This window comes from Carcharhinus amblyrhynchos, chromosome 16, assembly GCF_965287045.1.
Source record: "Carcharhinus amblyrhynchos chromosome 16, sCarAmb.v2.hapA, whole genome shotgun sequence".
Taxonomy (NCBI): Eukaryota; Metazoa; Chordata; class Chondrichthyes; order Carcharhiniformes; family Carcharhinidae; genus Carcharhinus; species Carcharhinus amblyrhynchos.
The window spans coordinates 878,159-905,710 of NC_137339.1; the positions used below are offsets into that span (position 1 = coordinate 878,159).

At 46.2% G+C, this 27,552-nt stretch overlaps 1 protein-coding gene across 1 annotated transcript in view; it reads left to right on the plus strand.

Annotated features, from left to right (window-relative positions):
• LOC145353768 (matrix metalloproteinase-24-like) overlaps positions 1-27,552 on the plus strand; it is a 114,287-nt gene that overhangs the window by 41,133 nt on the left and 45,602 nt on the right. The window contains exon 2 of the mRNA XM_080204543.1: positions 26,716-26,864. Within this exon, the coding sequence (XP_080060669.1) occupies positions 26,770-26,864 (95 nt within the window). The 5' untranslated portion in view covers positions 26,716-26,769. The remainder of the gene's footprint in view (positions 1-26,715; positions 26,865-27,552) is intronic.

The window sequence follows — 27,552 nt, forward strand, 5'->3', positions numbered from 1 at the left end:
TTCTTACTGTGGCAGAATGGACAGTGAAGGAGGTTATCTTGGATTGCAACAGGATCTTGATCAATTGGGCCAATGGGCTGATGAATGGCAGATGGAGTTTAATTTAGATAAATGCGAGGTGATGCATTTTGGTAGACTGAACCAGGGCAGGACTTAATCAGTTAATAGTAGGGCACTGGGGAGAGTTAAAAATCAAAGAGATCTAGGGGTACATGTTCATAGCTCCTTGAAAGTGGAGTCACAGGTGGACAGAGTGATGAAGAAGGCATTCGGCACGCTTGGTTTCATTGGTCAGAACATTGAATACAGGAGTTGGGACATCTTGTTGAAGTTGTACAAGACATTGGTAAGGCCACACTTGGAATACTGTGTGCAATTCTGGTCACCCTATTATAGAAAGGATACTATTAAACTAGAAAGAGTGCAGAAAAAATTTACTAGGATGCCACTGGGACTTGATGGATTGAGTTATAAGGAGAGACTGGATGGACTGGGGCATTTTTCTCTGGAGTGTAGGGGGCTGAGGGGTGACCTTATAGAGGTCTATAAAATAATGAGGGACATAAATGAGGTCAACACATTTCCCCAAAGGTAGGGGAGTCTGAATCTAGAGGGCGTAGGTTTAAGGTGAGAGGGGAGAGATACAGAAGTGTCCAGAAGAGCAATTTTTTCACACAGAGGGTGGTGAGTGTCTGGAACAAGCTGTCAGAGGTAGTAGTAGAGATGGGTACAATCTTATCTTTTAAAAACCATTTGGATAATTTCATGGGTAAGATGGATATAGAGGGATATGGGCCAAACGTAGGCAATTGGGACTAGCTTAGAGGTAAAAACTGGGCAGCATGGACAAGTTACATAAGAACATAAGAACTAGGAGCAGGAGTAGGCCATCTGGCCCCTCAAGTCTGCTCCACCATTCAATAAGATCATGGCTGATCTTTTCATGGACTCAGCTCCACTTCCCCACCCACTCACCATAACCCTTAATTCCTTTACTGTTCAAAAATGTATCTATCCTTGCCTTAAAAACATTCAATGAGGGAGCCTCAACTGCTTCACTGGGCAGGGAATTCCACAGATTCACAACCCTTTGTGTGAAGAAGTTCCTCCTCAACTCAGTCCTAAATCTGCTCCCCCTTATTTTGAGGCCATGCCCCCTACTTCTAGTTTCACTGCCAGTGGAAACAACTTCCCTGCTTCTGTCTTATCTATTCCCTTCATCATCTTATATGTTTCTATAAGATCTCTCCTCATTCTCCTGAATTCCAATGAGTATAGCCCCAGTCTACATAGTCTCTCCTCATAATCCAACCCTCTCAACTCAGGAACAACCGAGTGAATCTCCTCTGCACCCCCTCCTTTCTCAAGTAAGGAGACCAAAACTGTACACAGTAACTCCAGGTGTGGCCTCACCAGCACCTTATACAGCTGCAACATAACCTCACTGTTTTTAAACTCTATCCCTCTAGCAATGAAGGACAAAATTCCATTTGCCTTCTTAATTACCTGCTGCTCCTGCAAACCAACTCCTTGAGATTCCTGCACAAGGACACCCAGATCCCTCTGCACCTACACAGCAAGATCCCACAATCAGCAATATGATAATGAGCATGAAATCTGAATTAGTTCTTTTATTCTTTGATTAGGTGAGAGCGTGTTGACTAGGCCAGTATTTATTGTCCATCTCCTTATCACCACCTTGAACCACTGCAGTTCCTGAAGTGTAGGTCCACCCATAGTGCTGTTAGGAAGAACCATAGAGCCCTACAGTGCAGAAGGAGGCCCTTCGGCCCATCGCATCTACACCGAATACAATCCCACCCAGGACCTACCCCCATATCCCTACATATTATACCCAATAATCCCTGGACAATAAGGGGCAATTTCTTAGCATGGCCAATCAACCTAACCTGCACATCTTTGGACTGTGGGCGGAAATTGGAGTACTTGGAGGAAACCTACGCAGACACGAGGAGAATGTGTAAACTCCACACAGACAGTGACCCGAGCCAGGAATCAAACCCAGGTCCCTGGAGCTGTGAGGCAGCAGTGCTAACCACTGTGCCACCGTGCCGCCCAAGAGTGTTCCAGGATTCTGATCACTATCCAGTGATAGAATTATAATGTTTGATATGGGGTAAATATTGACCAGGGCACTGGGGAGAGCTCTCCTGCTCTGCAAATCAGGCATTGGGATTGTTTATAGGAGCCACTCGATAACTCTGGAGCTAAATCCTACTTCCTTTCCTAATCCTTGGAAAATTTCCTTTGTGAATGGATGATTGAAATTGAGTGAAAAGACCAGATTTTCTCACTTCTGAAATTATACCAGAGAACAAAAGAAGCAAAATCCTTCACTTTGAGATTCTGTGGAAAGACCAATTGATTTGATGGTCTACAAATGTAAAAAAAATCTTTCTGTGAACATATTTGCTGCCAGGTGTAAAAGATGGCAGTAAGCAAGCTCTGGCCCTGTAGAGGTGTCCTTTTCCAAGGTCATTTCCCTCTGAGTCCGGGAATGTTGGGAGGAGCTGTTGAGAATGGGCTCGGTTCATTTTACAGGAGAGAGGGGAGATCAGAACCATAGGCAGTGTGAGTGCAGCTTCCACACGGCATGGCTGTGTACTCAGACTGAGTCACCCAGACAGACACAGAAACAGACACTCTCACTCACTGCATTCACAGGGGCACACACACAGACACACAGACAGAGACACACACATACACACACATAGACAGACACACACACACAGACACACACACACACACACATAGACAGACACACACACACATAGACAGACACACACACAGAGACACGCACACACACACAGACACACACATAGACAGACACACACACATAGACACACAGACACACACACACACATAGACACAGACAGAGACATGCACACACACAGACACATACACACAGACACAGAGACACACAGACACAGAAACACACACAGACAGACACGCACACACACAAACAGACACACAGACACAGAGACACACATCAGACAGAGACACACATGCACAAAGACACACACAGACAGACACAGAGCTCGTGTGTTTTACAAACACACTGTGTGTGTGTCCTGCTGCCTAATATCCTCCAAATGTTGCACAATGCTTCTATTCTTGCTCCACATTTCTCCTGGAGCTCCCCCAGCCCCCCTCCCCGTGGCACCCTGCAGGATGGAGTAATCAGGGGTATAGTGGGGGCATTGTGAGGGCAGTGAGGGTGGGTGAAGAGGGGGGTGGGGGTGAGGGTTGGGGAGGAGAGAAGTCGGGGGGGTGGACAGGTGAGAGTGGGGAAGGATGAGAAACGGGGGGGAAGGGGTGAGGCTGGGGTGAGGAGAGGGGTGGGAGTGGAGGGGGAAGGGGGTGGTCTAGCATGGTTTAAAATCATTACAGCATATTGTGCTATGAGTTTTCTCCCAAGTTAAAACACCATCTTTAAAAAGTGGAGTTGACAATATTGGAACCTGGGCTGGTGTTGCCAGTGTTGTACAGGGGTAGGCACAGTAAGTAGTTGCTGGTGTTGTGAGATTACTTCCTGTGGCTATTACAATGTTTGTGATTCCGATTACAATAAATGTAAGTGAGGAAATTATCTGACCAATCACAACACCATCTCTTACACTGTCTGGAATTAACCTTCCAATCCCTGTGACAACCCTGTGTAGAATATTCATTTCCACAAATCACTCCAGATGATGTGGAACATTTTGTTGAATAAATGGTTCGGGGAAAGCCTTTGTGATGGCAATTACAGCGGTATTCGGGCTAACAATGTGTTTCTGCAGGGATTGAACAATATGGTGAGAAAGGAGGGTAAGTTAATACCATCTGGCTGCTTGTCCCGGTTTGAAAATGATTTGTGGTTTATTGACAGAAGCTCCTCACTCTTTCTGAGGAAGGAATCTTTACCATAGCTTCAGCCTGAAGACAGAAGCGATTTTAAAAAATGAATTTCTGCTTTGTAAAATTCAGATAAAGTTGTGAAACATTCAATGAAGATACTAAATCACAAAAGGTAAAAATTGGAGGATTTGAGAATCTTAATCGAAAGAAAAGACCCCAAGATCTAGTCATAGAATTTTACAACACTAAACAAGGCTCTTTGGCCCGTCCAATCTGTGCTGGTTATCAAGCACAAATCTTTGTGAATCCCAACTTTCCACTTGGTCTGTAGCCTTGTGCTGATGATGGCCGGAATTACAGGCATCGGAAAGGATGAGGTGTCTGGCATTGCTGGGAGATGTTTGTAGAACATGTGGAGATGTGTAACTGGTCACAACTCTCCTTGGACTGCAGAGTGGGAGGAGACTGAGTGAAAATCAACTGTACTCTTCACTCTTCATCAGCTAATAGCCTCGTACTCACTGTCAGTGTGCAGAGACTGGTATCACTGTCATTACAACCACATAACAATGTGAGCCTGTACCTTCAGGAGGGGAACAGCAGAGTTGCCAATTCTCAATGTGATCCACACACATGCTGTCTGATCTGTCTGTTACAGTTTGTCAGAATGATACCATCTGGAGAGAGGTTGAACTGAAAATTAATGTAAATGTGATGCAATAAATTGAACAGTGTTTCCATAGCAACAGGTAGGAAGGCAGCAAATGCAAGTTGGTTAATGCAGACAGTCCTCTTCCAGAGTTCTTCTCATTGGAGATTGTGGTCAGAGTCACACTTTACCTTCACCTGGGATCACCTCAGCTTGGTTGCACCAGTTGGGTGATGCTGAAAGTTCCCATTTCTCTAAAAGGAGACAAGCCTTGAGAAAGGAGAGCGAGGGATAAACTGCATCCGCAGCCCAGTTAGTCTAACAGGAGGGAAAATGCTAGATTATTTTATTCAGAGTGGTGACAGAGCATTTGGAAAATCTAAACAGGATTTGGCAAAGTTGACACAGATTAATGAAAATGAATGAGTGTTTGATAAGTCTATGAGGGCTTTTTGAGGTTGTAGCTAGCAGTATTACAAAGAACAAAGAAAATTACAGCCCTCCAAGCCTGCACTGACCATGCTGCCCAACTGAACTACCCTTCCGGGGACCATATCCCCCTATTCCCAACCTGTTCATGTATTTGACCAGATGCCCCTTAAAAGTCACTACCGTATCTGCTTCCACCAACTCCCCTGACAGCGAGTTCCAGGCACCCACCACCCTCTGTGTAAAAAACTTTGCCCCTCGCACCTTAAACTTGTGCTCCTTATTAATTGACTCTTCCACCCTGGAAAAAGCTTCTGACTGCCCACTCTGTCCATGCCCTTCATAATCTTGTAGACTTCTATCAGGTCGTCCCTCAACTCCATCGTTCCAGTGAGAACAAACCAAGTTTCTCCAACCTCTCCTCATACCTAATGCCCTCCATACCAGGCAACATCCTGGTAAATCTTTTCTGTATCCTCTCCAAAGCTTCCACATCCTTCTGGCAGTGTGGCAACCAGAATTGAACAGTATATTCCAAGAGCAGCCTAACTAAGGTTCTATAAAACTGCAAAATAACTTGCCAATTTTTAAACTCAATACCTCAGCCATTGAAGGCAAGCATGCCGTATGCCTTCTTGACTACCTTCTCCACCTGCATTGCCACTTTCAGTGACCTGTGTACCTGTACACCCAGATCCCTCTGCCTATCAAAACTCTCAAGGGTTCTGCCATTTACTGTATATTTCCTGTCTGCGTTAGATCTTCCAAATTGCATTACCTCACATTTCTCTGAATTAAACTCCATCTGCCATCTCTCCGCCCAAGTCTCCAACAGATCTGTATCCTGCTGAACCCTCTAATGGTCCTCATCACTATCCATAAATCCACCAACCTTTGTGTCATCCGTAAACTTATTAATCAAACCAGTTAAATTTTTTCCCAAATCATTTATATATATTACAAATTGCAAAAGTGCCAGCACTGATCCCTGAGGAACGCCATTTGTCACAGCCCTCCATTCAGAAACACACTCATGAGGTTACTACACAATATTGGAGCTGATTGGGAGGGGATTATATGAACTGGACAGAGGATTGCTTAACTGAGAAATAGGAGGAATAATGGGGTGTTTTTTAATTGTTGTTATAATGAGCGTTGCAAGAATGATCTCCTTTATTTACAATCAACGTCGGTGATGGATGGGAAAGGGAGTGCAATGTATCCAAGTTTGCTGAGAATACAAAGGTAGATGGGTAAGTGAGCTGTGAGGAGGACACAGAGAGGCTGTAGACATGAGGTGATTGGGCAAGAAGTTTGCAGGTGGTGTTTAACATGGGAAAGTATGATGCTAGACTTCAGTAGAAAAAGAATTTTCTTTTAAATGGTGAGAAAGTATAAAATGTTGAGATTCAGAAGGATCTTGTACATGCAACACTGAAAGGTAACATGCAGGTACAGCAGGACATTAGGAAGCAAATGGCATGTTGGCCTTTATTGCGAGAGGGATGGAGTATTAAAGAAGTCTTGCTCTAATTGTACAAATTGAGAACACTGAGTGTTCTACACATAGTCTTGGTCTCCTTACCTAAGGAAGGATAGACTTGTTTGAAAGGCATTGCAATAAGGACTCACTTGGTGGAATTGTGCAATGAGGAGAAATTGAGCAAAACCTGTCTGTGCTTTCTAAAAAGTTTAATTAGTATCATGAGTAGGGCTGACATTAACACTGCAATGAAGTTACTGTAAAAATTCCCTAATCGCCACTCTCTGGCACCTGTTCAGGTACACTGAGGGAGAATTTAGCACGGCCAATGCACCTAACCAGCACATCTTTCCGACTGTGGGAGGAAACCGGAACAACTGGAGGAAACTCACGCAGACATGGGGAGAACGTGCAGACTCCACACAGACAGTGTGGAATTGAACCCAGATCTCTGGTGCTGTGAGGCAGCAGTGCTAACTACTGTGCTACCAAATTTGAGGAATAAGAGGTGGATCTAGTTTAAAAGTATAGAATTCTGAAGGGACTAACAGCACAGATACTGAGAGAATCTCTCCTCTGACTAAAGAATCGAAGTAAGAAGTCTCACAACACCAGGTTAAAGACCAACAGGTTCATATAGTAGCAAAAGCCACTAACTTTCGGGGTTCTGCCCCTTCGTCAGGTGAGTGAGAGTTCTGATCACAAATAGGAATATAAAGACACATACTCAGTTTACAGAATACTGATTAGAATGTGAGTCTTTACAGCTAATCAAGTCTTAAAGGTGCAGACAATGTGAGTGGCCTCCTTCTAAGGTCAAACTAAATGAACAAACTCAAGTTAAATCAGGACAAAGTAAAAGGGGCAGCTCCCCAGAAGGAAGGGGAACAGCCCGAACAAAATCAAAGTACAAAGGAAACTTAAAAACATCAAATTAAAATGTGATTATTAGGATCAATAATGCACCCCAGCCCCTACAGTGCCCAACGGGCGCAGAAGGCATCAACTGCGCCCGTGGACACAGCATGCTCCTTCTCCAGGGACACCTGGCTGTGAACGTAGCCACGGTAGAGGGGCAGACAGTCAGGTCCCCTCGATCGCCCGCTGCCTGCACCTGTAAATGGAGGGTCTCGCCAGGCCCAGGAGCAGATTCACAAGGAGGTCGCCATCCCAACACTCCCCTCTCTGTACCAGCTGTCCGTAGGTCAGGAGCATGGGACTGAAGTGCAAATAAAACATCAATAAAAGGTTTGTCAGGATAACAAAAAGGGAGAGCAACCTAAGACGCGAAACATAGACATGGTCCACGGACTCCACAAGGCCACAGAAGGAGCAAGTTTCTGAGCCCGTGAATCAGTGAATCCTACGATCGTGCGGAACTGCTGCGTGCATCACCCTCCACCCCAGGACCCTGATGTAACTGGGGGAGCTCCCTCCATAAAGGGACCTCCATTGGGGACCTCCGCCAATGTGTATCCGGGCAACAGGTGAGGACGCGGTAGTGGAAGGTGTGCAGCAGCAGCCTGTACAGGAAACGCCTCTGCGTGGTGGAAAAGGGCACGGAGGACGTTTCTGCAAAGCACCTCATGCAGTGGGGCACCTGACCCGAAGAGGGGCGGGCTGAGGCTTTGGGCCAATGTGCGGAACTTGGCTATCAGTCTCTGCTCAGTGACTCTGTGCTGTCGTGTGTCGTGAAGGCTGCCTTGGAGAACGCTTACCCGAAGATCAGAGGCCGAATGCCTGTGACCACTGAAGTGTTCGCCAACAGGAAGGGAACAGTCTTGCCTGGTGATTGTCGAGCGATGTTCATTCATCCGTTGTTGTAGCGTCTGCATGGTCTCCCCAATGTACCATGCTTCAGGACATCCTTTCCTGCAGCGTATCAGGTAGACAACATTGGCCGAGTTGCAGGAGTATGTACCGTGTACCTGGTGGATGATGTTCTTACAAGAGATGATGGCTTCCATGTCGATGATCCGACATGTCTTGCAGAGGTTGCTGTGGCAGGGTTGTGTGGTATTGTGGTCACTGTTCTCCTGAAGGCTGGGTAGTTTGCTGTGAACAATGGTCTGTTTGAGGTTGTGCGGTTGTTTGAAGGCAAGAAGTGGGGGTGTCAAGTTCTGCACACATGAGGACAGCCTCAACCGGGATCTTGGGTTCCTGTCACACTATCTGTAACTAACCCCCATGACTTGCCTGGGTTTGCAAAATCTGACTTACTGTCCTGTCTGGAGACAATACACATCTCTTCAACCTATGCTTAATGCTATCTCCACTCACGTTGTCTGCACCTTTAAGACTTGATTAGGTAAAGATTCTCATTCTAATCAGTATTCTGTAAACTGTGTGTGTGCCTTTATATGCCCTGTTTGTCATCAGAACTCCCCACTCACCTGACGAAGGGGCAGAGCACCAAAAGCTAATGGTGTTTGCTACCAAATAAACCTGTTGGACTTTAACCTGGTGTTGTGAGATTTCTTACTGTGTTTACCCCAGTCCAACGCCGACATCTTCACATAAAGAATCAAAAACATGGGTCACAGTTTGTGTATAAAAGACACGACACAGTCACTCAGAGGCTTCTGAATCTTTCACATCTCTAATCCAGGGAGTTGGGATGTTCAGATATTAAATATATTCCAGAATGAAATAGGCAGATCATTGGCCTTCAAGGAATCGAGGAGAGTGGGAGGAAATGTGGAGCTGGAACTCTAGATCAGCCAGAATGGAGGAGTCAGCAAATAGGGCCAAATGGCCTCCTCAGCTTCCTGCTCCTTATGTCCTTTACAAGTAGGGTGGGAGGAAAGGGAAAGGAGGATCAGGATGAGAATGACAGAAAGGTGGGCAGGACATAGAGGGGAGCCAGGAGTGAATGGACAGAGAGGGGAGTTGGGGTTGGATGGACAGAGATGGGGGTCAAGAGTGGACGGATAGAATGGGGAGTTGGGGGTGGAGAGGAGGGTTTGGGGATGAGATCTGACAATAAATCCAAGCAGGGATAGTGAAAATGATGCCCCGGGCCTCCGGTTATTCTGAATCTAATCCAAAACAGTTACTCGACCTTTTCCTGGATCTTTGAGGAGCCAAATCTCCAGCCACAGAAGGTGAAGGTTTCTGGGTGCTGGGAGCCACTGGCTGTGTTTAGCTCATTGACCCAACTCAGCAGCATTCCTACCCCACACTGCCGGGGTCTATGTCAGTGCTGGGTGGAGGGGGGGGTTGCACATCGCAACATTTACCTGTGATGTAACTTTGCATCGGGACTTTGTCACTAACAACATCCTCAATGGGCAGGTGGGATTTAATGGTAACTCAGAACCAGCACTGGAGATGTTTTGCCTCTATCCTGTGGTGACCAGCCCACAAGGTGACATTCCCCAATGATGATATAAAACAGCAGATAAGAATGTACAACACTGAGATTCAGGATAAGGTCGGAGTGCAGAGAGAGTTGATTTGATTGAGAGCCTGAATGAAGTTGGAGAACTTACCAATCTCCTCATGTTGCTGCATCTTGTGAGGATTCCGTGAGAAAACCAGCAGCGCATGATTAATGAGCTGGGAATTCCTGTGTGATAGCTCAGGGGTTCTCACTGTCAGAGGGTCAGTGCTGAGGGAGCGCCGCACTGTCAGAGGGTCAGTGCCGAGGGAGCGCCGCACTGTCAGAGGGTCAGTGCTGAGGGAGCGCCGCACTGTCAGAGGGTCAGTGCCGAGGGAGCGCCGCACTGTCAGAGGGTCAGTGCTGAGGGAGCGCCGCACTGTCAGAGGGTCAGTGCTGAGGGAGCGCCGCACTGTCAGAGGGTCAGTGCTGAGGGAGCGCCGCACTGTCAGAGGGTCAGTGCCGAGGGAGCGCCGCACTGTCAGAGGGTCAGTGCCGAGGGAGCGCCGCGCTGTCAGAGGGTCAGTCCTGAGGGAGCGCCGCACTGTCAGAGGGCCAGTGCCGAGGGAGTGCCGCACTGTCAGAAGGTTAGTGCTGAGGGAGCGCCGCACTGTCAGCGGGTCAGTGCTGAGGGAGCGCCGCACTGTCAGAGGGTCAGTGCTGAGGGAGCGCCACACTGTCAGAGGGTCAGCGCTGAGGGAGTGCCGCATTGTCAGAGGGTCAGTGCTGAGGGAGTGCCGCACTGTCAGAGGGTCAGTGCTGAGGGAGTGCCGCATTGTCAGAGGGTCAGTGCTGAGGGAGTGCCGCACTGTCAGAGGGTCAGTGCTGAGGGAGCGCTGCACTGTCAGAGGGTCAGTGCTGAGGGAGTGCCGCACTGTCAGAGGGTCAGTGCTGAGGGAGTGCCGCATTGTCAGAGGGTCAGTGCTGAGGGAGTGCCGCATTGTCAGAGGGTCAGTGCTGAGGGAGCGCTGCACTGTCAGAGGGTCAGTGCTGAGGGAGTGCCGCACTGTCAGAGGGTCAGTGCTGAGGGAGCGCCGCACTGTCAGAGGGTCAGTGCTGAGGGAGCGCTGCACTGTCAGAGGGTCAGTGCTGAGGGAGCGCCGCATTGTCAGAGGGTCAGTGCTGAGGGAGCGCTGCACTGTCAGAGGGTCAGTGCTGAGGGAGTGCTGTACTGGGTGACCTATTTCATAGACTATTGAAGCAACAGCCTGCTGATTGCTGTGAATACTTCAGCTTTATCTTTCACACTGATGTGCTGGGCTCCTCCATCATTGAGGATGGGGATATTTGTGGATCCTCCTCCCCCAGTGAGCTGTTTAATTGTCCATCACCATTCTCGACTGGATATGGAAGGACTGCAGAGCTCAGATCTGATCCTTGGTTTTGGGATTTCTTCGCTGTGTCTGTCACATGTTCCTTTGCTGTTTGGCACACAGGTAACCCTGTATTATACAGAGTAAAACCCAGCAATGTGGAAAATTGTCCAGGTATATCTTGTGCACAAGAAACAGTTCAAATCCGGCCCAGCAAATTACTCCCCCATCTGTCTACTCTTGATGATCAGTAACGTTGGCATGTTTGCCCACGAAGTATTCTGCCATGTGATTCCCATCCTCATTGCTTATTGGATACAGTCTGGAAATACAGAAATACTGGAATGTTCCAAAGCTGCCAGATACCTGAGCCAAAGATTATCCCTCAATGTATCCATGGTGAAATCTGCAGGAGCAGCCAATCACTGCAGTTCACAGGAAGCATCCCTGCTCAAGCTCAAAGAATAACAACGGGAATGTACAATCCCCCCCCTCCCATCCAGGGTCATTCCCTACCATCCCCCCACTCCCATCTGGGGTCATTCCCTACCATCCCCCCACTCCCATCCAGGGTCATTCCCTACCATCCCCCCACTCCCATCCGGGGTCATTCCCTACCATCCCCCCACTCCCATCCAGGGTCATTCCCTACCATCCCCCCACTCCCATCCGGGGTCATTCCCTACCATCCCCCCACTCCCATCCAGGGTCATTCCCTACCATCCCCCCACTCCCATCCGGGGTCATTCCCTACCATCCCCCCACTCCCATCCAGGGTCATTCCCTACCATCCCCCCACTCCCATCCGGGGTCATTCCCTACCATCCCCCCACTCCCATCCGGGGTCATTCCCTACCATCCCCCCACTCCCATCTGGGGTCATTCCCTACCATCCCCCCACTCCCACCCGGGGTCATTCCCTACCATCCCCCCACTCCCATCCGGGGTCATTCCGTACCATCCCCCCACTCCCATCCGGGGTCATTCCCTACCATCCCCCCACTGCCATCCGGGGTCATTCCGTACCATCCCCCCACTCCCATCTGGGGTCATTCCCTACCATCCCCCCACTGCCATCCGGGGTCATTCCCTACCATCCCCCCACTGCCATCCGGGGTCATTCCGTACCATCCCCCCACTCCCATCTGGGGTCATTCCCTACCATCCCCCCACTCCCATCCAGGGTCATTCCCTACCATCCCCCCACTGCCATCTGGGGTCATTCCCTACCATCCCCCCACTGCCATCCGGGGTCATTCCCTACCATCCCCCCACTGCCATCCGGGGTCATTCCCTACCATCCCCCCACTCCCACCCGGGGTCATTCCCTACCATCCCCCCACTCCCACCCGGGGTCATTCCCTACCATCCCCCCACTCCCATCCGGGGTCATTCCCTACCATCCCCCCACTCCCATCTGGGGTCATTCCCTACCATCCCCCCACTCCCACCCGGGGTCATTCCCTACCATCCCCCCACTCCCATCCGGGGTCATTCCGTACCATCCCCCCACTCCCATCCGGGGTCATTCCCTACCATCCCCCCACTCCCATCCAGGGTCATTCCCTACCATCCCTGTGATCCTGTGCAGGTTGTGCTGTACAAGGAACTAAATACTTACAGAGTATTAGCGTTCCTGGAGATCAGGATCTGTCAGTTTCTGACATCATTTAAGCTCCCATTTGGTTCTATCACATTTTCTCTCCAACACCTCATCCACTTACTGTCCTGTGGCTTCCCAGAGTCACACAGCGCAGAAACAGGCCTCTTGGCCCACCATGTCTATGCTAACCATTAAATACCAATCTACCCGAGACAGAGAGAGTCAATGATGGGTTCCATGATGGAATAGGACAGTTCTGGCCAGTTACTATGTGTGATTCTCACTTCAATCCTCGTAGAGGGAATTTCTCCTTTCCGGGGTGAGTGAACCATTTTGAAAGGACGTAGAGATTGAGGTCAGGAGTCACAGGAATGGAGTATTTTCCTCACAGAATTGTGGTTTCTCCTCAGTCGGGGAATGTAATTGTGGGAAATGTAAATGTGATGTGTGCAGGAAAATTTGGCAGCTGCAGATCAGTGAATGTTCAGCGAGGAGATAATATTAATAATGAGTCGCTGTCACTAACAGCCTAAGGAAGAACAGAAAAAAGCAGTGTCCAATCCTGGAACACAACAAGAGCCTTACTGTCTGTCAGTCTAGCCGTTAAACTTTCTTACTCTACAGTACAGCCTCATTTGGTTGTCTTTGTTTGATAGGACCACAGCCGTTGGCCTTTCTATCGATTCTTCACAGACAAATTTGAATAATTGCCCTGTTTTCCAATCTCAAGCATTGCCAAGCTCTGCAAACCCTGAGCTAACTGTATCCAATCTGATCAAATCCCATCTTGTAACCTCACCATCACCTCCCAATTTACCTTCTCATTTTCTGGTGAACTGTAGGGTGTGACACCTCCACTCCGTTTTAATGAGAAGAAGGAGTATTTGCTGCTGAAAGATTCACCTTATATTCGAAGGTTATTGGGAGTGAAGTGTGAGTGGGAAGCTGACCAGTAACTTTCATGTGACCGTATTGCTATTGCAACTCCAAGTTAGCAATTTGCTAAGAGTTTTAGATGATGTTAAACCCCAGAACAGAACAGGCCACTTGTCCTCCTCCCCTGCCTCTGTCATCTCACTCTATTAACATTTCCTTCTATTCCCTTTGCCCTTGTTTATTTATCCATCTTCTCCTCAAATGCATCTATACTATTTACCTCATCTACTCAATTTAATACCAAGTTCACAATCTCGCCTGGTTATAGCAGTTTCTTGTAAATTCTCTGTTGGATTTATTGATGTCTATCTATACTCATGGCCTTGGTTTTGGTTCCCTCCGTAAGTAGAAACATCTTTGTCATGTCTACCCTATCAAATCCTTTCACAACCAAGGCATCCCTTAGCCTTTCTCTCTTCGAGGGAAAAGATTCTCAATCTGTTCAGTCTTTTTTGATAGTTATAGCCTCTAACTTCTGGTTATCATCCTTACAAAGTTTTTTGTATCTTTTCCAATACCTTGAAATTCTTTTTGCAACATGGACACCAGACCTGTGCACTGGGCACTAGGTATAATCTAACCAATGTTGTGTGTTAGTTTAACAGAAACTTCCTGTTTTTTAATTTTATCCCTCGAGAAATGAACCTCAGTGCTTTGTGGGTTTTGTATAAAGGATTACAAAGCTACATTGCCAATTTTAGCGATGGTGTACCTGTATTGCTGGATTCCTCTGCTCCCCCCTCCCAAGGGCAGCACGGTTGCCCAGTGGTTAGCACGGCTGCCTCACAACTCCAGGGACCTGGGTTCGATTCTCAGCTTGGGTCACTGTTTGTGTGGAATCTGCAAGTTCTCCCCATGCCTACTTGGATTTCCTCGGGTGCTCCGATTTCCTCCCACAGTCCAAAGATGTACAGGTTAGGTTGATAGGCCGTGCTAAATTGCCCCTTGGTGTCAGGGGGTTAGTAGGGTTATGGGGATGGGGCCTGGGTGGGATTGTGGTTGGTGCAGGCTTGATGGGCTGAATGGCCTCCTTCTGCATTGTATTTGGATACCAGGAAGATTGTGCAGTCTTTCCTATTTGTCCTACCAACATGTGCCACCTCAGATTTATCTGTACTGAAATTCAATTTCAGAACTCCCAGCCACCTGACAAAGGGACAGGCTGTCCCGAAAGCTTGAGGCTTTTGCTACAAATAAACTTGTTTGGACTTTAAACTGATGTTGTGGGGTTTCTTTCTGAAATTCATTTGCCAACAACATGGTCATTAGAATCAGAAGGAGGACATTTATCCTATTAGAGTCACAGAGCAGCACGAAACAGACCCTTTGGCCCAACTGGTCCATACTGACCATGGTGCCCACCCAGCTAGACTCAATCGCCTGCATTTGGCCCATATTATACACCCATCTTACCCATCTATACTGATCTTACCCATGTAACTATCTAAATGCTTTTTAAAACACAACATTTTACCCGCCTCTACTATTACCTCTAGCAGCTTGTTCCAGACACACAACTGTCTGAGTGAAAATATTGCCCCTCTGGACACTTTTGTATCTCTCCCCTCTCACCTTAAACCTATGTCCTCTAGTTTTAGACTCCCCTACCTTTGGGAAAAGATATTGACTATCTAGCTGATCTGTGCCCCTCATTATTTTATAGACCCCTATAAGATCACCCCTCAGCCTCCTACACTCCAGAGAAAAAAGTCCCAGTCTATCCAGCCTCTCCTTATAACTCAATCCATCAAGTCCCAGTAGCATCCTAGTAAATCTTTTCTGCACTCTTTCTAGTTTAATAATATCCTTTCTATAATAGGGTGACCAGAATTGCACACAGTATTCCAAGTGTGGCCTCACCAATGTCTTGTACAACTTCAACAAGATGTCCCAATTCTTGTATTCAATGTTCTGACCGATGAAACCAAGCATGCCGAATGCCTTCTTCACCACTCTGTCCACCTGAGTAACTGATTTGATTTGATTTTGATTTGATTTATTTTTGTCATATGTATTAACATACAGTGAAAAGTATTGTTTCTTGCACACTATAGTGACAAAACATACTGTTCATAGAGAAGGAAACGAGAGAGTGCAGAATGTAAAAGAGTTAGAATGAAGTTTTAGAAGGATAGAAGGAGAGTAAAAGATAGAAGGTATACTGAGAAAAACTTGCAAAAGGTCGCCTCGCTCCGGCACCATTTCGGGAAAAAAAGACAGGAGGAGGTTCTGCCCTGATTCCATCGACCAAAATGCATCACATTTTTCTAAATTAAACTCCATCTGCCATTCGTCAGCCCACTGGCCTAATTGATCAAGATCCCGTTGCAATCCTAGATAACCTTCCTCACTGTTCACTGTGCCTCCAATTTTAGTTTCACCTTCAAACTTACTAACCATGCCTTATAAATTCTCATCCAAATCATTTATATAAATAAGAAATAACAGTGGGCCCAGCACTGATCTCTGAGACACACCGCTGGTCACAGGCCTCCAGGTTGAAAAACAACCCTTTACAATCACTCTGTGCCTTCTGTTGTCAAACCAATTTTGGATCTAATTGGCTATTCATCCTGGATACCATGAGATTTAACCTTGTGCAACAGGGGAGACGATGGCCTTAGTGGTATTATCTCTGAACTATTAATCCAGAAACTCAGCTAATGTTCTGGGGGACCCGGGTTCGAATCCCCACCGCGGCAGATGGTGAAATTTGAATTCAATAAAAAATTAAGAATCTACTGATTACCAGGCAACCATTGTCGATTGTCGGAAAAACCCATCTGGTTCACTAATATCCTTTAAGGAAGGAAATCTGCCCTTACCTGGTCAGGACTATATGTGACTCCTAACCTGGTCAGGACTATATGTGACTCCAGAGCCACAGCAACATGGTTGACTCTTAACTGCCCTCGGGCAACTAGGGATGGGCAATAAATGCTGGCCAGCCAGCGATGCCCGTGTCCCATGAATGAATAAAAATAAACCTTGCAGTAACCTTGTCAAAGGCCTTCTAAAGTCCATGTAGACAACATCAACTGCACTGCCCACATCTACCTTCTTGGTTAGTCCTTCACAAAACTCGATCAAATTCTTGAGATATGATTTTGCACTCTCAACGCCATGCTGACTGTCTCTAATCAACCCTTGCCTCTCTAAATGCCTGTAGATCCCATCTCTCAGAATACCTTCTAACAACTTACCCACGACAGACTTTCTTTCACTTATAAGTGTTGATTGAATTCCGTTTTGAAATCTCCTATTCAAACTTCTCCCAACACCTTAGCAAGCAGCACGTCCCAGATTCCAACCATGTAGTGCCTTTTGGAGAGGAACTTGCAGGTGGTGGTGTTCCCAGGTATCTGCTGCCTTTGTCCATCCAGGTGGGTCAGAAGGTGCTGTCGAGTTGATGAGTTGCTGCAGTGAATTTTGTAAATGGTACACAGCATTGCCACTGTGCGTTGGTGGTGGACAGAGTGAATGTTTGTGGAAGGGGCAGCAGTCAAGTGGGGCTGCTTTGTCCTGGATGGTGTTGAGTTTCTTAAGTGTTGTTGGAGCTGCATTCATCCAGGCAAGTGGGGAGTATTCCATCAGATCCCTGACTTGTGCCTTGTAGATGGTGGACAGGCTTTGGGAGATTCAGCGAGTCAGTTACTCACCTCGGGATTCCTAGCCTCTGACCTGCTCTGGCAGCCACAATATTTATTGGCTGGTCCAGTTTAGTTTATGGTCAATGGTAAGTCCCAGGATGTTGATTGTGAAGGCTTCCATAATTCAAAGAACAAAGAAAATTCCAGCACAGGAACAGGCCCTTCGGCCCCTCCAAGCCTGCACTGACCATGCTGCCCAACTGAACTTAAACCCCTATCCTTCTGGGGACCATATTGCTCTATTCCCATCCTATTCATGTGTTTGTCAAGATGCCCCTTAAAAGTCACTACTGTCCAATGTTGGCATCTCCACATCATGACTTCTATGACCGAGCCAGTTCAGTATCCACCTTGCCAACTCACCTCTGATCCCATCTGACTTCACCTTCTGCACCAGTCTGCTGCGAGGGACCTTGTCAAAGGCTTTACTGAAGTCCATGTAGACAACATCCATTCCCCTACCCTCATCAATCATCTTCGTCACCTCCATGAAAAACTTGATCAAGTTCATGAGACACGACCTCCCCTTCACAAAACCATGTTGCCTCTTGCTAATATGTCCACTTATTTCCGAGTGGGAATAAATCCTGTCTCGAAGAATCCTCTCCAATAATTTTCCTAACACTGACATAAGGCTCACTGGCCTGTAATTCCCTGGATTATTCTTGCTATCCTTCTTAAACAAAGGAACAACAGTGGCTATTCTCCAATCCTCTGGGACCTCCCCTCTAACATGGAGATGTCGGCATTGGGCTGGGGTAAAACACAGTAAGGAGTCTCACAACACCAGGTTGAAGTCCAACAGGTTTATTTGGTAGCAAAAGCCACTAGCTTTCAGAGCGCAGCTTCTTCATCAGCTGAGTGGGAGTTCAGTTCATGAACAGGGCATATAAAGACACAAACTCAATTTACAAAATAATGGTTGGAATGCGAGTCTCCACGAGCAATCAAATCTTAAAGGTACAGACAATGTGAGTGGAGAGAGGGTTAAGCCCAGGTTAAAGAGATGTGTATTGTTTCCAGACAGGACAGTTAGTGAGATTTTGCAAGTCCAGGCAAGTCATGGGGGGGTTACAGATAGTGTGACATGAACCCAAGATCCCGGCTGAGGCCGTCCTCATGTGTGCGGAACTTGGCTATCAGTCTCTGCTCAGCAACTCTGTGCTGTCGTGTGTCGTGAAGGCCGCCTTGGAGAATGCTTACCCGAAGCTCAGAGACCGAATGCCCCAGCAATTTCCTCCCTTGTCTCTCTCAGTATTTTGGGGTATATCCATCTGGCCCTGGAGACTTGTCTATCTTAATGTTTCTCAAGAACCCCAATACCTCTCCTATTTAATCTCAACATGACTCAAACTATCTACCCATCCTTTCCCAGACTCCTCAATCACCAACTCCTCTTTAGTGAATACTGATGCAAAGTACTCATTTAATACCTCGCCCATTTCCTCTGGCTCCACACTTGGATTCCCTCCCTTGTCCTTGAGTGGGCCAACCCTCTCCCTGGCTACCCTCTTGCTCTTTATATATGTATAAAAAACCTTGGGATTTGTCTTAATCCTGCTGGCCAATGATTTTTCATGACCCCTTTTAGCGCCTTGATTAAGTTTCTTCCTACTTTCCTTGTATTCCACACTTGCTTCGTGTGTTCCCAGTCTCCGAGCTTTAACAAATGCTTCCTTTTTCCCTTTGACTAGCCTCACAATATCTCTCATTATCCAAGGTTCCCAAAACTTTCCACACTTATCTTTCACCCTTACAGGAATGTGCCAGTCCTGGATCCTTATCAACTTACACTTGAAAGCCTCCCACATGCCAGATGTTGATTTGCCCTCAAACATCTGTCCTCAATCTACATTCTTTAGTTCCTGCCTAATATTTTTGTAATTAGCCTTCCCCCTGTTTATCACCTTAACTTGAGGACTACATTTTTCTTTATCCATCAGTATCTTAAATCTTACCGAATTATGGTCACTGTTCCTGAACTGCTCCCCTATTGAAACACCGACCAACTGGCTCATTCCCCAATACCAGGTCCAGTATGGCCCCTTTCCTAGTTGGACTATCTACATACTGTTTCAAGAAGTCCTCTTGGATGCTCCTTACAAACTCTGCCCCATCCACGACCCTAGCACTAAGTGAGTCCCAGTCAATATCAGGGAAGTTAAAATCCCCCACCATGATAGCCCTAATACTTTTATACCTTGCCAAAAACTGCCTACATATCTGTTCCTCTATCTCCCGCTAGCAGTTGGGTGGGTAAACACCAACATTGTGACTACACCCTTCCTATTCCTGAATTCAGTTGAATATTAAGGGGCAGGGTCTTGTCATGTTGGAGATGATCATTGTTTAGTACTTCTGTGGTCCGAATGTTACTGCCACTTGTCAGCCCAAGCCTGGATATTGTCTAGTATTTTGGTAGTATTTGGCAGGGTGGAGGGGGGATCAGTATTTGGCAGGGTGGAGAGGTCAGTATTTGGCAAGGTGGAGGGGGTCAGTATTTGGCAGAGTGGAGGAGGTCAGTATTTTGGTATGACCAGTATTTGGCAGGGTGGAGGGCGACAGTATTTTGCAGGATGGAAGGGGACAGTGTTTGGCAGGATCAGTTTTTGAGTTGAAGGCTATGTTTCTGGCTAATTTATGTTCATTCAGTATCACTGGGCGCTATGGAAAGTTGTGACACTGTTGAGTTTGGAGCTGGGAGATCACCAGTTCTAAAAACAGAAAATTACTTTCCTAGAAAAGTAACAAGGGCTGTTTCTGTAACAGGAAACTGGCAATTACACAGACAGGCTGAAATGTCAAACTCAGCCCTGTGGCTGATGCAGCTCTGTGTAGCTCTGGTGTGAGACCCATTGATCCAGAGTTTCCTATATTTACACAAGCTGTTCAAGAAAGTGGGTACGATTTTTGGGAGAAGGGGCAGTGAATTCGGGGAACTGGCTTTCTGTCTGTCCTCCTGGGAGCTGTACAGTGCAGTTATCCCAGTGTGTCTCTGTACTGATCTGATCCTGGTCTCAGACCAAGTCCTCTGTTACTAACTCCTGGGGTAGCGATGGTTCCTATTTTGCTGCTTTTCCATTGGTTTTGAGATGTTTAGTTTTTTGCTGTTCCGATGTTTTTCCATTGCCCTACTTCAGATTAATTGGTTTTTGAAACATAATTCCTTTTATTTCTGTTATGCAAATGCCAACATTCTCAGGCAGCTCCCCCGCAGTTCCGAATACACTCCAGCTATACATCACTGCAAAGTACAGGCTGCTGAGGAGACTGAGCAATGAGTAAACCCGAGTCAATCCCACAGCAAGGACACTGGATTCTCCATTTCTACACAGTGATCACACTGAGCTCAGCCTTGCTTCTGTTAAAACATTCTAACATTCTTAAAGTTCCAAAGCCAACGCTCAGAGTGGACCAGGCAAACCGCAGTCCATCTCCTTGCTTGCTCCGAAAACAACTTTGACTTGAATCCAACTCATTGTTCCTGCGAGAGAGACAAACAAGATCCAAGCTGACAACTCAGTCTTTCCTGTGCCCCATGAGTCACCCAGAACATCACCTCACACAACACACTCAGCAAGCAAGCCCCAAAACCTGCCCCCATAAAGGCCAACTTCCAATCAATTCTAGAAATGTGGCCAGTGTTTGATACATGAGTGTGAGTGACATAGACAGTGAGAGAGTGTGTATTGTGTGTGTGTGTGTGTGTGTGTGCATATGCGTGTGTGTGTGCATGTGCATATGTGTATCTGTGTGCGTATGTGTGCATGTGTGTGTGTATGTGCGTATGTATGTGCGTGTATGTGTGCATCTGTGTGCGTCTGCGTGTGTGTGTGCGTGCGTGTGCATGTGTGTGCATATGTGTGTGTGTGTGCGTGTGCATGCATGTGTGTGTGTGTGTGTGTGTGCATGCGTGTGTCACTGCAGCTGATTGGCTGATTTCCTCTTCCAGATTCTTGTGTTACTTTAACACGCATGTCACCTGCACTGTCAGACCTTTTGTCTTTAAGAAGCTGATGTTGCTGGGTCTGGCTGCTCTGGCATATTTTCCTATTAAAGGGCTGTGGATGTAGTATAGAGTCACAGAGGTTTACAGCATGGAAACAGGCCCTTTGTCCCAAGTGGACCATGCCACCCTTTTCTTTAAACACCTAAGCTCATCCCAATTGCCCACATTTGGCCCATATCCCTCTATACCTATCGTACCCATGTAACTATCTTTTTAAAAGACAAAATTGTACCTGCCTCTACTACTACCTCTAGCAGCTTGTTCCAGACACTCACCACCCTCTGTGTGAAAAAAATTGCCCCTCTGGACCCTTTTGTATCTCTCCCCTCTCACCTTAAACCGATGCCCTCTAGTTTTAGACTCCTCTACCTTTGGGAAAAAATATTGACTATCTGATCTGTGCCCCTCATTATTTTATAGACCTCTATAAGATCATCCCTCAGCCTCCTACACTCCAGAGAAAAAAGTCCCAGTCTATCCAGCCTCTCCTTATAACTCAATCCATCAAATCCCGGTAGCATTCCAATAAATCTTTTCTACACTCTTTCTAGATTAATACAGCCTTTCTATAATAGGGTGACCAGAACTGTACACAGTATTCCAAGTGTGGCCTTCCCAATGTCTTGTACAACTTCAACAAGACTTCCCAACTCCTGTATTCAATGTTCTGACCAATGAAACCAAGCATGCCGAATGCCTTCTTCACCACTCTGTCCACCTGTGACTCCACTTTCAAGGAGCTATGAACCTAGATCTTTGTTCTGTAACTCTCCCCAATGCTGTACCATTGACTAAGTAAGTCAACATTGACAACATTGGTAGACAACATTGGTAGACAAAGGTAGACAACATTGTATCCTGATACGCTGCAGGAAAGGATATCCCGAAGCATGGTACATTGGGGAGACCATGCAGAAGCTACGACAACGGATGAATGAACATCGCTCGACAATCACCAGGCAAGACTGTTCCCTTCCTGTTGGCGAACACTTCAGTGGTCACGGGCATTCAGCCTCTGACCTTCGGGTAAACGTTCTCCAAGGCGGCCTTCACGACACATGACAGTGCAGAGTCGCTGAGCAGAGACTGATAGCCAAGTTCCGCATACATGAGGACGGTCTCAGCTGGGATCTGGGGTTCATGTCGCACTATCTGTAACTCCCATAACTTGCCTGGGCTTGTAACATCTCACTTACTGTCCTGTCTGGAGAGAATACACATCTGTTTAACCTATGCTAATGCTACCTCCACTCACATTGTCTGCATCTTTAAAACTTGAATAGCAGGTTAGCTGTAAAGACTTGCATTCTAATCAGTATTCTGTAAACTGTGTGTGACTTTATATGTCCTGTTTCTGATCAGAACCTTCCACACACCTGACAAAGGAACAGCGTTTCCAAAAGCTTGTGGGATTACTATCAAATAAACTGGCTGGACTATAAACTGGTGTTGTGAGACTTCTTATTCTGTCGTCAAGCCAATTTTGTATCCATTTAGCTACCTCACCCTGGATCCTGTGAGATTTAACTTTATGCAACAACTTACCATGCGATATCTTGTTAAAGGCCTTGCTAAAGTCCATGTGGACAACATCAACTGCACTGCCCTCATCTACCTTCTTGGTTACCCCTTCAAAAATCTCAAATTCATGAGCCATGATTTTCCACTCACAAAGCCATGCTGACTGTCCCTAATCAGTCCTTGCTTCTTTAAATGCTTGGACTTATAAGGACTTTAGCGAGGCTTTTGACAAGGTGCCACATGGCAGACTGGTACAAAAACTAAAATCACATGGGATTCGGGGTGGGCTGACTAGATGGATACAGAACTGGCTTGTTTATAGAAGATAGAGAGTAATGGTGGAAGAATGTTTTTCAGAAGGAGACCTGTAAGTAGTGGTGTTCTGCAGGGGTCAGTGCTGGGACCTCAGTTGTTTGTAGTATATATAAATGACCTGGAGGAAAATGTGAGTGGTCTGATTAGTAAGTTTGCGGATGACAAAGATTGGTGGAGTTGCTGATCGTGCTGGGGATTGTCAGAGAATACAACAGGATAGAGATAGATTGGAGACTTGGGCACAGAAATCATGTCTCACAAATTTGATTGAGTTTTTTGAAGGGGTAACCAAGAAGGTAGATGAGGGCAGTGCACTTGATATTGTCTGCATGGACTTTAGCAAGGCCTTTGACAAGGTACCACATAGTAGGTTGTTGCATAAAGTTAAATCTCATGGGATCCAGGGTGAGGTATCTAAATGGATACAAAATTGGCTTCTTGATAGAAACCAGAGGGTGGTTGTAGAGGGTTGCTTTTCAAACTGGAGGCCTGTGACCAGCGGTGTGCCTCAGGGATCAGTGCTGGGTCCACTGTTATTTATCATTTATATTAATGAATTGGATGAGAAAATAGGGGGCATGGTTAGTAAGTTTGCAGATGACACCAAGATTGTGGCATGGTGGACAGTGAGGAAAGTTATCTCCAATTGCAGTGGGATCTTGATCAATTGGACCAGTGGGCTGACAAATGGCAGATGGAGTTTAATTTAGATAAATGTGAAGTGATGCATTTTGGTAGACTGAACCAGGGCAGGACTTACTCAGTTAATGTTAGGGCACTGGGGAGAGTTACAGAACAAAGAGATCTAGGGGTACATGTTCATAGCTCCTTGAAAGTGGAGTCACAGGTGGACAGAGTGGTGAAGAAGGCATTCGGCATGCTTGGTTTCATTGGTCAGAACATTAAATACAGGAGTTGGGACATCTTGTTGAAGTTGTACAAGACATTGGTAAGGCCACACTTGGAATACTGTGTGCAATTCTGGTCACCCTATTATAGAAATGATATTATTAAACTAGAAAGAGTGCAGAAAAGATTTACTAGGATGCTACCGGGACTTGATGGATTGAGTTATAAGGAGAGGCTGAATAAACTGGGACTTTTTTCCCTGGAGCGTAGGAGGCTGAGGGGTGATCTTATAGAGGTCTATAAAATAATGAGGGGCACAGATCAGCGAGATAGTCAAAATCATTTCCCAAAGGTAGGGGAGTCTAAAACTAGACAGTATAGGTTTACGGTGAGAGGGGGAAGATACAAAAGTGTCCAGATGGGCAATTTTTTCACACAGAGGGTGGTGAGTGTCTGGAACAAGCTGCCAGAGATAGTAGTAGAGGTGGGTACAATTTTATCTTTTAAAAAGCATTTAGGTAGTTATATGGGTACGATGGGTATAGAGGGATATGGGCCAAATGCAGGCAATTGGGATTAGTTTAGGGGTTTTTAAAAAAAGGGCAGCATGGACAAGTTGGGCCGAAGGGTCTGTTGCCATGCTGTAAACCTCTATGACTCTATGAGAAATGGCAGATGGAGTTTAATCCGGACATATGCAAGACAATGCATCTTGGAGGATCAAATTTAAGTGTGAATGATACTGTGAATGGCGGAACCCTTAGGAAAATTAACATACAGAGGGATCTGGGCGTGCAAGTCCACAGTTCCCTTGGCATGGCCAAGGTGATTAAGAAGGCATATGGCATGCTGGGACATTGGGTACAGGAGTTGGGAAATCATGTCGTAGCTATATAAATCCTTAGTTAGGCCGCATTTGGAGGATTGCATGTAGTTCTGGTCACCACGCTACCAGAAGGACGTGGAAGTTCTGGAGAGAGTGCAGAGAAGGTTCACCAGGATGCTGCCTGGTCTCGAGGGAGTTGACTATGAGGAGAGTTTGAATAAACTAGGATTGTTTTCACTGGAAAGACAGAGGCTGAGGGGAGACCTGATAGAGGTCTACAAAATTGTGAGAGGCACAGACAGGATGGATAGTCAGAGGCTTTTTCACCAGGGTGGATGTGTCAATTAAAGGAGGCACAGGTTCAAGGTGAGAGAGGGAAAGTGTAAGGGAGATGTGCAGGAGAAAGTTTTTCACACAGTGGGTGGTGGGTGCCTGGAATGTGCTGAGAGAGGAGGTGGTGGAAGCAGGAACACTATTAAGACACATCTGAGTGGGTACATGAATGGAGAGGGAATAGAGGGATATGGACTGAGCAAGGACAGAAGGTTTTTTTAGTTTAGTTTGGGCATCATGATCAGCACAGGCTCAGAGGGGTGAAGGGCCTGTTCCTGTGCTGCAGCTTTTTTTGGTTCTTTGTTGTTTGATTGAATTGTTTCTTATTGAGTTTATGATTCATTATACCAGCTCAGGTCTCGTGCTTCATAATTCCAGTAAAACTACAACAAATCGCAGTTTACTCAAAACACCAGCTTTACTTTTGATCTCTGCATTCCAAGCAGAGTAAATTACAAGATGTCAAAAGACAGACACACAACATGAAGCCAAAAAGATTAACTTACCTTCATCTCAATTTCTCCCAATGATTCTGTTACCATGGTTACATGGTCCACTTACGCTCTGCAATTACTTTATTACTGTAAACAGTGAGCAAACATGTCCCAGATCCTCAATACATACATGAATGGCCTTCCTATTCCTTCAGTGCCCCCAGGCTTTCTGTAGGTCTGCTTATTAAAACATTCCTGTTGAACAGAACTGAAATCTGTTTTAACTGATTGTGTGCTAGATTTGACAAATAACCCAAGATATAGAGAGAGACGGGCAATGTGAACACACGGCAGCTAACTAACTCTGTCCCACTGACTTGATGCAGCACAATGCAGGAATTGTCCTGAGGTTTAATGTTTGGTGAATCAAACTTCAATAGCGTCACTGAAAAAATAAAAACATGCCATCAAAGCCTTTTGTCTTGTACTCAGCAGGACAAACACAAGAATACCAAATTTCAAAGGGAACATTAATTTATGTTGCACGAGAAGGGGAGTGCTGATTGGTTGACAAGTTGGCTCTGATTGGTTGAGTCATTGACATGACAAATGTTCCAGGGTAACTGTTGTCCTGTACACTTCTGTTCATTCAAAAAAATGCCTTCAAAAAAAAATTCCTCTTGTCCACAGAGGACTTATACCCCACAGGTCTCTGCATGTAGCTCCTTTTTTGGACAAGCAATAGCACTGGGGACAATAGCTTTCTGGTGCATTCAGCATGGCAATGTCTTGATCAATCAGAGATGACATGCCCACCAATCAGAGATGACATGCCAACCAATCAGAGATGACATGCCAACCAATCAGCACACTCTTCCTCAAGCAATATAAATTGTTGCTGCCTTTGAAATTTGGTATTCTTGCATCTGTCCTGATGAGTGCAAGATGGAAAACTTCAACAGCCTGTCTCTCTTTTTCCAGCGTTGTCCAAGGTCAATATTACCATAGAGTCATACAGCACAGGAAAGGCCCTTTGGCCCACCAAGTCTACACCAACAGGCAATTGTTCAGTCGCACCTTCAGACATGGACTAAAACTTCAGATCATATTTTTCTTTCTTTGCAGAACTGGTTGAAGACTTATGGATACTTTCTGCCGAATGATATCCGCACCTCAGCCATGCGTTCAGCTCATTCTATGCAAGCTGCCATCGCAGCAATGCAGCGATTCTACAGGATCCCAGTCACCGGCGTCCTGGACGACACCACCATGGAGTAAGTCTGACAGATTTCTGACCTGTCCAGCCCCGGCAAGTTAGACAAGTGTACTGTGCTCATCGTACAGAGCCACCTTGCGAGCCCTCGGTAAAGTTTGTGGCCTATTGCTACCACTGGAAAGACAGAAGACTGCAATCTCACATGCATAAAGGTCACAACTTAGGAACAGGCCATTAGGCCCAATGTATCCGTGCTAGCATGTGGCAATCCTAATTATATTTACCCAATCATGTAGGCTTTTATATTCTATATCGATGGGCTGAATGGACTGCTATGCTGTAAATGTTAATGTATTTTTGATCTAAAAACCTGTTATGAAAATTGTGTGAACTTGGTATATTTTCACAAGTGCTAAGTAAGAAAATTGGAGATAAGAATTCTGTCTCAGTGTTAGAAATCAGGGATATTCTCAGGACAGAGCTACGTTCACACAGATTGCACACACACTTCATAACACAGTCTAATTCTGAGTTCCAGTCTGAACACTGGAGATGTGATCGAGGGGGAGTTCGACAGGGCAGTTCAAAAACAGAATAAGTATATTGGGTGATTTGAAGTAACCCAGAATTGACGGGAATAAGAGTGAGCTGGTTGTACATATTCACTTTATTGCAGTGTTAATGTAACCCTCACTTGTGACTAATAAACAAACTTTAAATTTTATTCATCCAAAGATGTCGTAGCT